This window comes from Lineus longissimus, chromosome 7 (assembly GCF_910592395.1).
Source record: "Lineus longissimus chromosome 7, tnLinLong1.2, whole genome shotgun sequence".
Lineage (NCBI taxonomy): Eukaryota > Metazoa > Nemertea > Pilidiophora > Heteronemertea > Lineidae > Lineus > Lineus longissimus.
In genome coordinates this window covers 6879163-6893172 of record NC_088314.1, presented here as the reverse complement: position 1 = coordinate 6893172, position 14010 = coordinate 6879163, and the positions used below count along the sequence as shown (strand labels likewise).

At 41.0% G+C, this 14010-nt stretch overlaps 1 protein-coding gene across 5 annotated transcripts in view; it reads left to right on the top strand.

Annotated features, from left to right (window-relative positions):
- Positions 1-14010, top strand: part of LOC135491518 (dynein axonemal heavy chain 3-like) — a 47879-nt gene that overhangs the window by 1958 nt on the left and 31911 nt on the right. For 3 of the 5 annotated variants that reach the window (XM_064777465.1, XM_064777461.1, XM_064777464.1), the window contains exons 3-13: positions 1073-1241; positions 2283-2406; positions 2648-2790; positions 9619-9816; positions 11336-11543; positions 11692-11830; positions 11988-12092; positions 12395-12525; positions 12725-12923; positions 13343-13549; positions 13775-13813. In XM_064777465.1, coding sequence (XP_064633535.1) covers positions 1073-1241; positions 2283-2406; positions 2648-2790; positions 9619-9816; positions 11336-11543; positions 11692-11830; positions 11988-12092; positions 12395-12525; positions 12725-12923; positions 13343-13549; positions 13775-13813 — 1662 coding nt within the window. The remainder of the gene's footprint in view (positions 1-1072; positions 1242-2282; positions 2407-2647; positions 2791-9618; positions 9817-11335; positions 11544-11691; positions 11831-11987; positions 12093-12394; positions 12526-12724; positions 12924-13342; positions 13550-13774; positions 13814-14010) is intronic. The other 2 variants (XM_064777463.1, XM_064777462.1) reach the window with 1 other exon arrangement.

The window sequence follows — 14010 nt, the reverse complement described above, 5'->3', positions numbered from 1 at the left end:
AAGGCGTATGTATTAGGCTTTTGTATAAAAATCTGGATTAGAGAAAATCCCCAATGGTGTTGAAGAATTGAAAAAGAAGGGATATGCAGGAAAGAAGTAAAGTAGCGGCACGCTTAGCTGCGTGGTCAACTGCCATTGGGCGCATGACCTAGGACTTGGAAGATATAAATCGGACATCAAAATGACCTGCAGATAGATGAGACATTTCAAATTTCATCCCATATGTATGTTCCTAGCTCTCCAATATCATACTCGTAAGAATACCTGGCATACACATATGCTTTCTTGATTTTGGCCCGGTAAGCTCCTCCGTCATTATTGATATAAACATTTTAAAGTCCTGTCTTGGTGACCAAATATTTGAAGACAACAAGACCCTGTCTGTTAATGATGTGTGAATGTTTATGAATAACATGCTTATTAGAGAGAGGGAATAGGCTTTTTCAGCACAACGGTCATTGCCTGAAAATGACTATCAGGATTCGGGATAGTGGAAAATCTTCATCAATCAGGAATATTGGGATGGAGGGTTGCCAAATGATCAGAATACAGTGCCCCATGGCCTTACTTAGCTTTATTTTGTCTTGGCTTTTAGCCTTGTAACAGCAAATACCCGTGGATTCACATTTCCTATAGAGACCCATACCCTTACAAAAATATTGATCATATTCCTTTGAACTAACGCTAATTATTGATTAGCCGAGGTCGGGTTTGTTCCGATTGGTTGATAGCTAATAATATGTTTATCAAAACAATCCAAAGGCCAATTACCCCGTCTGTTTAGTCAATCACGCAGTATTGATTTGGTCCTAGTCGTGAAAAATAACGCTGAACTGTCAGGGTGAAAAAGTAAAAAAAACTAAATTGCACAAATTATTCTCTTGACAGGTTAGTGCAAAGAATAAAGGAATGTTGATATTGTGAAAGTGTGAAAGTGTGCCAAACTTTTGCTCTGACTGGCATTTTTAGCTCAGACCAGCCCAGCGTCATCTCGCATGTTCCTCCCTTGGCTTGTTAGATGATTGAAGCCTATGGCATGATCGAATAAAATTGTTATTCTTGTTATTTTCAGCCTGCTTTCAGTGAGAAACCAAAGATCCTTCACCGCGGCTCTTGGACACAGGCCGCCCCGATCAAAGAACAGAAATATTTCCGCCATGTTAGCGATTCCATCGGGAACAACTACAGCCCAAATGCACGAGATCTCACTGCTTCTGTGATATACGAAACAACAAAATTCTGTAAGTTGTTTTGTGGTTGTGAATTCCTTAAGAAGCTGGAGTAGAGTAATGATCTTGTTGACTTATGAATAGTCCTCGATGTAGAGATGCCCATTGCTCAAATTGTCAAGATCAAACTTTTATGTCAGCTGAGGGTCCTGGGGCCTCTGGTTTTTCTCATTCTGTATGCTCATCTGCCTCTTTGATTCCACATCTTGCAAGAAACTTAGAAATTACCACTTTATTTTCTGTGCATGATGTTGCGTTGTTCTGAGTTTAGCAGTGGAGTAGTGTTCCCTGCACAGAGATGGCTAATATCAGGGTTGCTATGTTTAGCATTGTTAGCAAGTTATAATAAATTCATGAAATTATAAGGCATGTAGTTACAGTAAAACTCTGCCCCAAGCATTTTTAGTCAATTCATGCTTGACTTTCCGAAATGAAATACTGTAGGGTTATTTCTTATGGTTTTAAGCCAATTTACTTTTAAGAATACCTTTGGAATTAAGCTTTTCTTATCAAACAGTCAAAGTGGGAAATTTGTTTTTTCAAGAAAGCTAGGTGTACTTTTTCTTCAGTCATTTCAGTAATATTGTTAGTTTTGCTCAGAATGTTTAACTTAGGGAGGTGAAAGGAATATCTTGAGCCCAATTTGGCATTTGGTGTTTGCATTATTAAGGTTTGGCATGAGTTCAAGGCCTATAAATTGGGAGAGTGTAGTAATAGCAAAAATGAAATTGTTGAAAATATCCATTTTGATGGTATTAGATGAAAAAGACTCTGATCAATACCAAATATTCACTGATATTTATCAGGAGGTTGTCTTTATATCACTCATCTGATGCAGACTTAAAAGTCGTCCTAAAATGCATTACTGAAGCGATGTTACACATAATTCGTGTAACGAGCAAGTGGGCCTATAAATATTCCATCCTCTCCCATTAATTGTCTACCATAATTATCAAATTCCACAGCCTGACAATCTCCAACTTTTCAAAGTTGATTGGTAAACTATTCTGATCACTGAATGAATTTTCTTCATATCTTTCTGTCTCTTTCCAGGCCAAACCATTGAAGAGTTACACAACGAGAATTTGCAAACGCCACGATCGCACATCATACAAAGACGGCTCCACAATGTCCATCAGATTACGTTAGAACTTCCCATCGGAGGGGGGAAAAGAAGGTTAGAGCATGACGTGTGAAATAATATTAATCATGCCATCAAACGAATACTATGTCAACAAATACTGTTTGAATATTGTGAGCCTTTTACCAGCTGATAAAAAGGAACATGAAAACCACAAAATTTCGCAGAAGTTCAAATTAAATAAAAATAAAAATTGTGAATTTTCAAATGGTTTAAGATATTTTTACAAAATTGCAAAAATTAGTCAGGTCATTAAAATCTTGAAATTTACTTTCAGTCCGATTCCACGTGAAGATTCACCCAAATACTCTCGGTTATCTAGTCAGGGGTACGTCCGAAGTGAGACGTATGATGGGACTGAGAACGGATATGATAGCACACTGCCGACCATCAGTAAGACTGAGCCAGAGATGACACCAGGTGAGTCATACATTTGATACATCATCGCATAGATGTGCGATATTCATTACATGCAAAAAGTCATCTGTCTGCAGGTGTCATCGCGGCCAGAGACAAGAATCAGGCGGTGTGTCAACAAAGGGCGTTATGATTAGGCTGTGGGGCTTGCCCTGTCACGCCAAGTACCAATTCTGACCAGCCTAAAGAAAACACCATTTGTCATTTCGATCAAGGATTCATAGTGCATACTTGCTTCGATATATGCTTCAAATTCAATAAGACTTAGTATGTCCTTCGAAGGCCATTATAACAAAACCATACAGCAAATATTATAGAACTGGCTAATAAAATCTACCAGGAACATACCATCATGACCAATCCTTTTTGTTCTGGCACCATTTAGGCACATTTTACCTTGACTGGACTCTTCTAAATAGCTCTTGAGAGTGTATGATATTTCTTTGTAAATTTCAGAGAAAGTTGTGTGTCACTGTTGAGTCGATCTCGAATTGACCATTAAAAACGTGTCATTATCTATTTATGTATAGACATTTAGTTGTTTTGGTTCAGTGGTTTTGATAGGTCATGTATGGCGTCAAAGTGGACTTCGACTGAAAAATGGGCTGTTACATGAATCCCATTTATTATAACATGGTGTATAGACCTAAATGCATCAAGAAATATAAACGAAGTGGACTTCAAATCCCGTAAACGATTCTTCAAGATGAGTTGTAATTAGGCGACTGGTCGTCAGTCACAAAGTTCCTGGCAGGAAAACGTTGATAGTCAGCATATTGATTAGTTATAATATAACTATTTGGGTCCTACTTTGCTTGAGTCTGGAGAGAGTATTCATCTCAAAGTCATGCATGCAGTTGGCATGTGCTTCAACGCGAAAGAAAAGCCCGGGTTTCCGGGGTCGGCACCAGAAAAATGACATCGTAATTGTAACTACGGTAGTCTTTACAGTGATGTCCAATAACATCATCACCAGTCTCAGCAAAGCCAATATCTATTATTAACCGATCTGCCGATCGCTTGTGGAGATTTAATTAAAGATTCATCATACTAGTTTAGTATCCGATTAGGTTAACATACGCTCATGCGTGTGCAGTTACTCGTGTAACATAGAGGTTGTTGTCAGGGAATGTGTTCATAATGATATTTTTCCTGACATGCCTCCTCAGGTTTCATGAGGAGCAACTTGTGAACACTACATCTTGATCCCTTACTAATGAGTCACCAATCTCTATGATACACCATAGAGGGCGAGGGACAGGGTACTGTCCTGACGTCCAGTTATAAATAAGGTCAAGCCCGTCTCCTGAATCCCAATGAAAGGTTTTGGTCCAATCCTGACCCAATCCTTTGCTCGTCCCAAATATATTCCAGCTATAAAATGAAGAGTGGCATAACCAACTGCCTTTTTGCCAGGCATTCCAAATAGAAGTTTGGAATCAGACATCTCCCTTGTGAAGAACAGAGAGGAGTACTGGCCAAAGGACACCACCTTGATCACAAAGCTCTGGGCCTCTGTGGCTTCAGACCTGCTCCCTGATGAAGAACAGAGAGGAGTACTGGCCAAAGGACACCACCCTGATCACAAAGCTCTGGGCCTCTGTGGTGGAACTCTCTAGGACAGCTGACTTTGTTACCGAAAACAGACTGACTGGCATGCATCTCCAAAATTTTGAACGCAGAAGAAGTTTGGATCTCATAAGCGAAAACCTGGCTTGTCCTTTTTATTAGCTCACCTCTTAGCAGAGGTGAGCTTATCCCATACCGTGGCGTCCGTCGTCCGTCGTCGTCGTCGTCGTCGTCGTCGTCGTCGTCGTCGTCGTCGTCGTCGTCGTCGTCGTCGTCGTCGTCGTCGTCGTCGTCGTCGTCGTCGTCCGTCGTCCGTTAGCAGGGCACGTTTCGTAACTGTTAGAGCTATTGAGTTGAAACTTGGTACACATGTACCCTTATGTAATGACACGTGGGAGACCAACTTTCGGTCCGATTCGTTTCATGGTTTGGCCACTAGGGGGACAAACGTTAAAAGTGAAAATATGCAGTATCTCCCTTAATAGTAGTCGGGAAATTTTGAAAAAAATATGGTAGGTACTTCTAGCAAAGGTGCATCATATATCCTCCGGGTTTTTGATTTGACCTCCTTTTCAAGGTCACAGAGGTCAAATGGTGTAAATTAGCCGTTAGGATGTAACGATGGCACGTTTCTAAACTGCAATGACTATTGATACCAAATTTGGTACACATTTACCCCTTAGTCAGGTGATCTCAGGGACCAAAGTTTGGTCCAATATGATTCACCACTTGACCACCAGGGGGCAAAATCCAAAAACCTTAAAAATGTGATTATTTCTTAACTTCTTTCCCGATTGCCACCAATTTGATATCATGGGTACATCTAACCACCATACAGTATATGTCACACAGGTTTTTAATTTGACCTTCTTGTCAAGGTCACAGAGGTTAAATGGCGTAAATTCGCCGTCAGGCCGTACCTATGGCACGTTTCTTAACTGCAATGACTATTGATCACAAATTAAGTACACATGTACCCCTTGGTCAGGTGATCTCAGGTACCGAAGTTTGGTGCGATCTGATTTGCCGTTTGGCCTCCAGGGAGGGGGCCAAATCCTAAATTCTTCAAAATGCCATTATTCCTAGTAATGACTTGCCCGATTGGCACCAATTTTATATCATAGGTACATCTAATTCTAACAACCATTGAATGTGTCACCCGGGTCTTCTTTGATTTGACCTACTTTTCAAGGTCACAGAGGTCGAATGTACTGTAAATTGGCCATTTTGGGGAAATTGTAATTGCTTGGACCTACATCAAACCTAACACTACATGACACAAGACCATGCTCTTTATCCATCTTTCCTCCACATGAGGTGAGCACAATGGCCCTGGCCATTTTTAATTAGAGGTGACACTATGATAAACAATCTTTACTTTTATACCATACATCAGTTCTGGCCTATAAAACGATGACCCCACTTGTTTTCTTACTAGTTGGGTGCATAAGACATCAATCTCGTAAAAAATAACCAACCAATCTTCATATCTCAAGAAAGTTATGTATCGACCTGAACCTGTTTTAGATTTTGGGGGAGTGTTGCTTTTGGTCGCAATTGAACTGGCAATAAAAGTCTCAACCTACTGTGAAATTATATCCATTCTGAATAGGTAAAATTCGAGGGAGTATGCTGACACAAAACGTCTTTGAGTCCCTCAGCATGTAATGTGCCCATTAACTTGAGGAGGATTATTCTACTCCGATATGATGGTTTTGTGTGTGTCTGAGATATCGTCAAATAATTTCGATAATAATGTTTGAACAGCAATTGCAGGTCTTTTGTAAACCGACGTCACGTACTGTAGACCTCATTAGCTGGCCTTTCAGTTTTGATGTTAAAACATGTAGACAAGGTTTTCTTGTGCCATCAAGAGATGAAAGGTCTCCTTTGATAGGTCGACCTGTTTTGACAACATAGAATTCAATGTCAATTATTGTCGATTTGGTGAGGGGTTTCAGAGAGTTTGTTGACGGAGGCAAACAGACAAGCTGCCTCAAACAAAAGCAAGCAATTTCTCTTCTTAGAACCAAAGCATCCTTCAAAACACAATGCAAGCTTTGCCGCAGGGACACTGCAGTTGCTATATGGATTTTTTAGGCAGCGATTACCCCTCTCAAGGAAGTTGACGAAAACTTGACTCTCCAGGAGCATGACGTTGTATCTTCATAGCCAATCTGTGCATGGTTTGCATCTTTGTAGGCCGAGGTCAATGTTACCATCTCAGTCTCTAACAACATCGACATCATCAGAAGTCTGTGACGGAGATTGCTTCGAAACAATGCTGCCAAAGGTTACAACCTGAGTTTTATTTCATCAACAGATATGGCCCATCTTGAAATCCAGAGGTCGAGCTGTCATTTCTTGGAGGGATATTTTCCTGTGCCTCGTCTGGTTATTCACAAATATCGCCTTGAATGAATCTTTGGACAATTTCAAACGAATATTCGGTTCTATTCAAATTGCGGGTATCAGGGAAAGAAAACCAATTAGACTGTCTAGCTGTCAATCAATATGATATTACAGGTCAATTAGATTATGAAGGTTATGAAAGTTGATGACCTATTGTGCAGTTATTGATTGAAAATATGAAAGTCTCGACCATATTGACAGGAATTTGCGTATGTTGTGCTCAGTCTATCGCAGCTTAAGATTGGACTGTACCATGCCGCTGCAGGCAGAGATACGGCCACTGCACACACGCAGAACTCACTCACATGTCAATAGCAATAAGTATTTGAATCGTCAGTATGTTGGCCATCTTTCTCTGATGTGTCAATGAACCATCAGCTGATTGTAATTTTTATTAAAAAATGTGTCAGCACATTATTATAGAAATATCAATTTCTCTAGGAGCAATTTGCTCAGTTAGATTGCTCAAAACAAAACGGTTCAATGCCCTTAGCAACAATTGCATGCATGGATACCTATCGGTATAAATAATTAACCTGAAATGATATTTTGGTGCACTTCAGTCTTCCTCATATCTGATGGATCAAAACACAACAGAAAACCGATAAATCTCTGGAAGACTTTGGCAAATATTGCACTGGCCTGAGGGGCAATGTTTATGTTCCTAGGCCTAGATAATGAATCTTATTCATGGAGAGGAGATCGATGATCCGATATTTTGGGTCTTGTCAATATATCAGGAGGCCTATTTCTTAGGCGGTCTATTTACTGTGTTTGTTTTGTGTGTCTGTCTGTGTATGCTTCTGTCATATGCAATAGGCAGTGACCCAATGGAAGGGCATCCTACTTGTGATCAGAAGGTCATGGGTTCGAGGCTCGGCCAGTGCAACCTCGGCACTTTTAACTTGTCTGAAATTATCAAGTGTAACGCATTTCGTCCACTCCCCGTTTCTCAGAAAGGTTCCTTGATTAGGCACATGTCTAAACTAAATTTATATTCCCATGTTTCAAAACATTTACACCCAATCCTCATTTCCTCCCTATCACTGTTTACTTTACAAATGTATCTTTTGTGCAACAAAACAATACATTGATGCATCTGAAAGCATGGATGATATTTTTATCAACAGTATGAAAACATGGCCACCAGGGTATCTGTTAATTGGTTGCCTAGCAATTTGCTGCTAAATGCGACCTATCTCTTACAAAGCAGACATTTGGTTGTTGATGTCATGTTGTTGAATAACTTGGTAGGTGTAATCGTATTAACCCTTTAGGTATGATGTTAGAAGATTACATAGATTTGATAAGTGCCTTGTTATTGCATAGTAATTGAGTCAAATGAACTGTCATCACTGGTGCTTGCAGTGAGTTTGGCCTGGGGGAGGGGTGGTGGTGACATTATATAAGTGCATACCCCATAGTCCATCCCAACCTCAAATGATTACAAACTAGATGCAGTGAACCGGCCTCGGTCCTCACCCTAAGTGGTGAGCTTTCTGGAGGTTTTGTACCACAACTTGGCAACATTTCGGCACAGACGATTGGTCATTTGTGATTTCCCCACTGGTGTCGCACAGGTGAACTGGAATTTGAGCACTTTTAAATGCTGCTGACTCTTTCACAAGCTGCTCTGGTCTGTGGAAAAGCAGCCAGAATTCGTTACTTAACTGTGTTCTCAATTTGCCATATGAATAAAGCTAGTTCACGTGCAGCACTCAAATAGCTAGATTACATGGTAGGTCAATTGAAAAACTTGATCATTAGACTACTTAGGAACGGAGGCCATACTCATAAATCCATACCTCCTCAAAGATTGCTTGGTAACGGGGTGACACGGCAATAACCGCTATTATAACAGGTGGAAGCCGTAGCCGCAGTTAACGACGTCCAGCCATCAATCACACCAACTCCTCGGTTTAATAACCGATTCCATTGAAGTCAAGTCCATAGCAAATATAAACTGCTCAATGGCTAGGTTGAACTGAGGGTTTGACCTCTTGTTTACAGTACAGGTCACAAGTTAGATCACTTAGCTCACTGTAAGGGATGTCAATTGTGATTGGGACTGTAGGCGCCATGGAGTAGGCCCTATTAGTGTTAGATCATAGTCACGGCTATGTGAATACAAAGAAGTTATCATTGAGTCGGTGACATCAATCTCCTGAAATAGTAATTTGTATATCATCATGATGTAATTTGCATATGAAAAATGTCACGCAATCTTTTTATCTATTATTAGATTTCCTTTGGTTTCTTTATTGCTGTTTTTGTCAGATGATTAGAGATAACCCCCTAACCCCAATTCTAAATTCTTGTCGAAAATCACATATCAAAGCCAATATACATGTAGGGCTAACAAAAGCGAAACAGACATAAATAAAGAGTCAAAGGGGGGATATTTTTTCATATGCAAATTAACCCCTCATATTATGCAGATTGGGTTAAAATCATTTTGGGGGATTGACGGCATCGACTCAAGCTTTCCAAATATACCTTTTTATTGGTACAGGCAATCTGAGCCGACCTTGGAAATCCCGCACGGATGTACCCTTCACCATGGCTGGTCACATATTGACTTGGTGCCTCGAAAATCCAACTTGGGCAGGTTATTCAATGAGCTACGCTACTGCCCGTGATCTCAAACATGACAAAACTGATTGTGAGAACATACACGAACGTGGCACCGCCACTCATTTGAAGAGTGTACACAAAACTTGATCCCAACCTTTGATGACTACACGGTACCGATGACCATTGTAATTGATGATAGAGAGTACACCGTGAGAGTAAATAAAACACAGGCTATTATAATAATTCTCATACGAATACTCATCTTTCTCTCTCCAGATGAGCCGTCCCGTAACACAGTGTCCGGAAATGAATCAAGAAGCATCAACTTCGGCAACAGCATCACACCGCAGACGGCGGCACCATCTGCAGCCAAGACTGTCGGTTCGGTCAGCTTTGCTGATGATCTCAGCTACGACAGCGGGCGCCCGCCTTCCGGGATTTTACCATCGATGCGGGAACCAGTTTCTGTGGGCGGTAGGTAGGGGCTTATTTCTCGTTAGGGCAAGGGACTAATGTTCTGGTTCTCTCGTGAAGGGATGAAATCTCTTTTCTGGGGTAGGAGGAATCAGAGGCGCTGGAAAACGATATCAGTAAAAACACCTTCCTTCCTTCAGTGAAACTCCGGCGTGATTGTCATGTGGAATCTCTGTTTTAGGGAAACTTCTGTACCTCCAAGGAGAGGTCAGCAGTACAATTTGTTCCTGCCAAGATGAGGACTGGCTAAATCCTGTACTTCTCATTGTCCGAAAGGTGCAGTGGTCAGACAGGGCCCTAAGTTCAGCCTGTTTTGTGTGAATATGCAATGGTGGAAAACGTCTTAAGTTGTTTACATGAAAAGCTTGTTTTGATGGAGTTAATAGAACGCGCTGTCATGATTTATCTTCAAGTCGGCCCCCTGTCATCGGCCCCCGCCGTAATGACGGGTTAAACGCACTAGATATTCATGTTTCATTTATTCCCATAAAACATTTTTCATGCAAGATATAATAGAATATCTCACATACTTTCTACCATGAATCGATTATGATGAAGTAATAAAAAATTGTGAACATTTACACTGAAAGGAATCGTCGGGGCAGAACAAGTTTTCAGGGCATTCGTGTTGGGCAATGAAAGATGGGTTTGTTTGGCTGTTTGCGATTGACATTTACAAACTACCACTTAATATGTACTTAATGCTATGTTATGACGAATGCCATGCTGTGTTTGAGTCCGTACAATCATGAGATGTGTTATCTACCATTTAGCTACCCATTTGATGGTGACTCTGGCCTGCTGCTGCACAAAAAACAAGTCTATGATAAACCTTGTTTCCTGTGTTGGCAAATCAGCAGAATCTGAGATTTTTTTGTCGTCAGCAAGTCGATCTGTCAATCTATAGAAAATGGGACATGACATGGCGGTTTATCACAATAATATTGGCTGTGTTTTGATAGACATCAAGTCTATTGCCTGTCAAGAGAACATGCATGGCGAGTTTATTCAAGTCCTAATCCATGTTTTACATTGCAATTATGACCCGAAACTTATCTTCGTAAGCTCGTGTTTAGTGAAATAACATTCAGTGTGTTGAGTGAAAGCATTTCCTTGTTAATTTTTTTTTCTAAAGGATTGGACAGTGCTGAGGTGGATTAAACTGTCTGGATTAAAATAGATTTTCAATAGGATCATCTTCATTTTAAAAAAAATTGAAGGTTGACAGGCTAATCCATGAAAGTGCCAATTTGAACTGTTAAGGTTAAGCTCCCAATTGGAAGGTGGTGGCCTAGGTTATTGCATGAAAAAGAAGGCTAATATTTACGCAGTTACCAATCCTCACCTCCTCTGTTGAGAGTCATAGTAAAGTGCTTTGAGACATAAAGTCAAAAGGGACAAGCCCATTTGGCAGGAGTAAAGATGAGATCCTGGATGCAACAAATGACAAATGAGTAGGACTGTCTGAAACGTACTACTGACAAGCGTTGCATCTCAAATTCATATCATTCAATTTCAGAAATGCTGAATGGCACCACCTACACAATGGAAGTACCAGTGGAGGAGGTACCGGAAGAAGACATGGAGCAGTCGCCCAACCAAGTTGACCAATGGCGGGAACACACTGCAGACGAGGAGGCAGTTTTAGAAGTTGTCTTTCCGCCATTTTTTCACTCCACAACTGGTCTGACGCGGCCTAGTACACCTTTGGAAGAAGAGAAAGAAAGGTATATTCTAATGGGCATAAGTGGTTCATATGTGTCGGACTAGCGTGGACAGTATACAGACTCATCTGAGGTCATCCAGGTGTGGGATGCTCCTAATCACATTCACTACAGCAGTTCCTGGCATACTTCAGCTGCTTTTCACTTTCAGATACTACAACCTCATAGAGAATTCCATAGAGCCTCACATGGTGGCACCACTGAGTAAGGAATGGGTGGAAGGAGCTTCAAAATTTGTGCCAAAAGATTTACTCGCTGACTTGCCTGAGACCAAAAAGAAATTTGTTAAGGTAATAATAATAGCGTTCTTCTGTGGATTAATTAGATTAATTCTGTATCTTTACGGTAAACTGTCATCAGATTTTCACTTAGGTGTGTTCACTCTTTATTATAAAAGAACCCAGTGTTGTTGCAAAGATTTCTTACCTAATTTTTGCTTGTCTGTAGGAGATGGACGAGGACTACAAACATGCTGTCAGGAAGGCTCAGTTGGATTATGTCTTGCTAGATGACAAGGAACAGGAGAGGTTAGGGATCACACTGCCAATTAAGGTGAGAATGTTGTCTGAAATTCATATTATGATTGCTTCGTCTCATGTCTGTGCTGGCCGAAATAAGGCTCTTGATGTTGCCGGCATCGAATGGTGCTTCGTGAAGCCAAAAACTGCCATGTGTGCAACTGGTTTCGGGATGCTTGACAGTGGTCATCTCGGAGTAGCTGCCTTGGCTTTTGCATGAAAAGTGTTGGGCAGTCACAGGCCACTGTTTAAGAGAGGAAAACTCAGGTAGGCTGTCTGAACATAGCCACTCTCTATCAAGATTACGGGTAACAAGTATCTTCATTTTGTTTTCAGATCTCCAATTCTGCTGGTCGCCATAACTTTCCTTGGCATGAGTTGGTGGAGAGCTCACGTGATTTCATGACGACAGATCTTTACATCACCCACCCAGTTATGCCTACTTTACTCTATCATTTTGAGACAAAGTAAGTCAACTATTCCACTTAGGAAATCATGAAGCATCAAGTCATTTGGTTTGATTATCGTTTGAACATGTGGAAGTGACCCAAGACAGACATGACAAATACTCATGGTAATTAAAAATAAGAAGATGAATGTTGCGAGCGCTGAGCACTTTTACTGTTGGTTAACTCAAGCCACTGATTGGTTCTGCTGCTCTTTCAGATATGGCGAATTCCGTCTCATAGACATCCCCAACCTAAAGCTTGTCATGCCCCTCACTATGGAACTCTTCCTCGAGCATGTGCAAAACTCAAGCCGGCTTGCCTCGGCCATCCTGCGGACCGATTGGGCCACGGAATGCTGCAATATCATCGGCGAGCACAGAGATGATATTGAAGACTGGATGCCTATAGGTGATAATGTAAGTTGTTGAGACTTTTGAACCCGCAATTGGCTGATCATGAGTCCTGCACCTATAAACGAAAACACATGAAATCATTGCTTGTGATGTTGGGCTGAATGAGGCAAAAAACCAGAATCTTTGTACCCGGTGCCTGCCATGGCAAGCAAAATATCCTATTCCATATGAAAGATGTGAGGACCTGTGAGTGGCTCCTAAGTCCTTGGCCTCCTACCCTGAAGATGCAGTGACCCTGGTTTCCAGTGGTCCTGGCTGACGCTTGAATCGGCACAAAATAGCATACGCCTCTTAAGCATGCATAACCTCAGTGATGTCAGTCCAGCTGCAGCTCTGTAAGCAACTTATCTACAACTTGGTGGAAGATTTACCTTTGCGCTCTAAAAAAAACTACAATTTAGCCTTTCCTGTTTGATTTATAGGAACTCCGAATGACCAAGATGGACCACTACTTCAACAGCGTGGCCTCGTTGATGTCCGTCCTTCTACGGAGCTGTGTGCGCAACTCCATCTACGACCTCGTTGACCTGTTGGAGGAATACTCGGAGGGTAATGAGTACCAAGGCGACTACAACATCATGGATGGGCTAGGCCTACCAAAAAAGTTGCATCCCCTCAGATTCTTTATGGTAAGGAAACAATATGTTTACTTTCTTGGATTATTCCCAGTTTGCATCACTTTCCTACGATCCACTTAAAGGCCTACTACATTTCGGTAAACATTAGAAAATTTTAATTGAATTTGAAATTTCCACTGGTGTAAATACTGAACTCTTGGTGTCTAGAATTGCAGAAATAACTGCATGAATATTGTATAAGCACTTCATGTCACATATCAAAACATCTTTTGTTAGGAGTCCAGAAACTTGGATAAGGTTCCTGTTCAAAGAAGGGTTTGTAGTCCTAGTATTTGCATTTTGATTCTTGCTGATTACGTAGGTTTGAATAGTGTGTGATAGAAATCTGTTGTATGTCCCATTAAAGTATGACTCCACGAAAAAGTGGAAGACATACAATTCCTCATCACAGTATTTAGAGAGAGAGGACCAGAACCTTGTTTTGAACTTTCTAGGTTTGATTTACCTGTGTG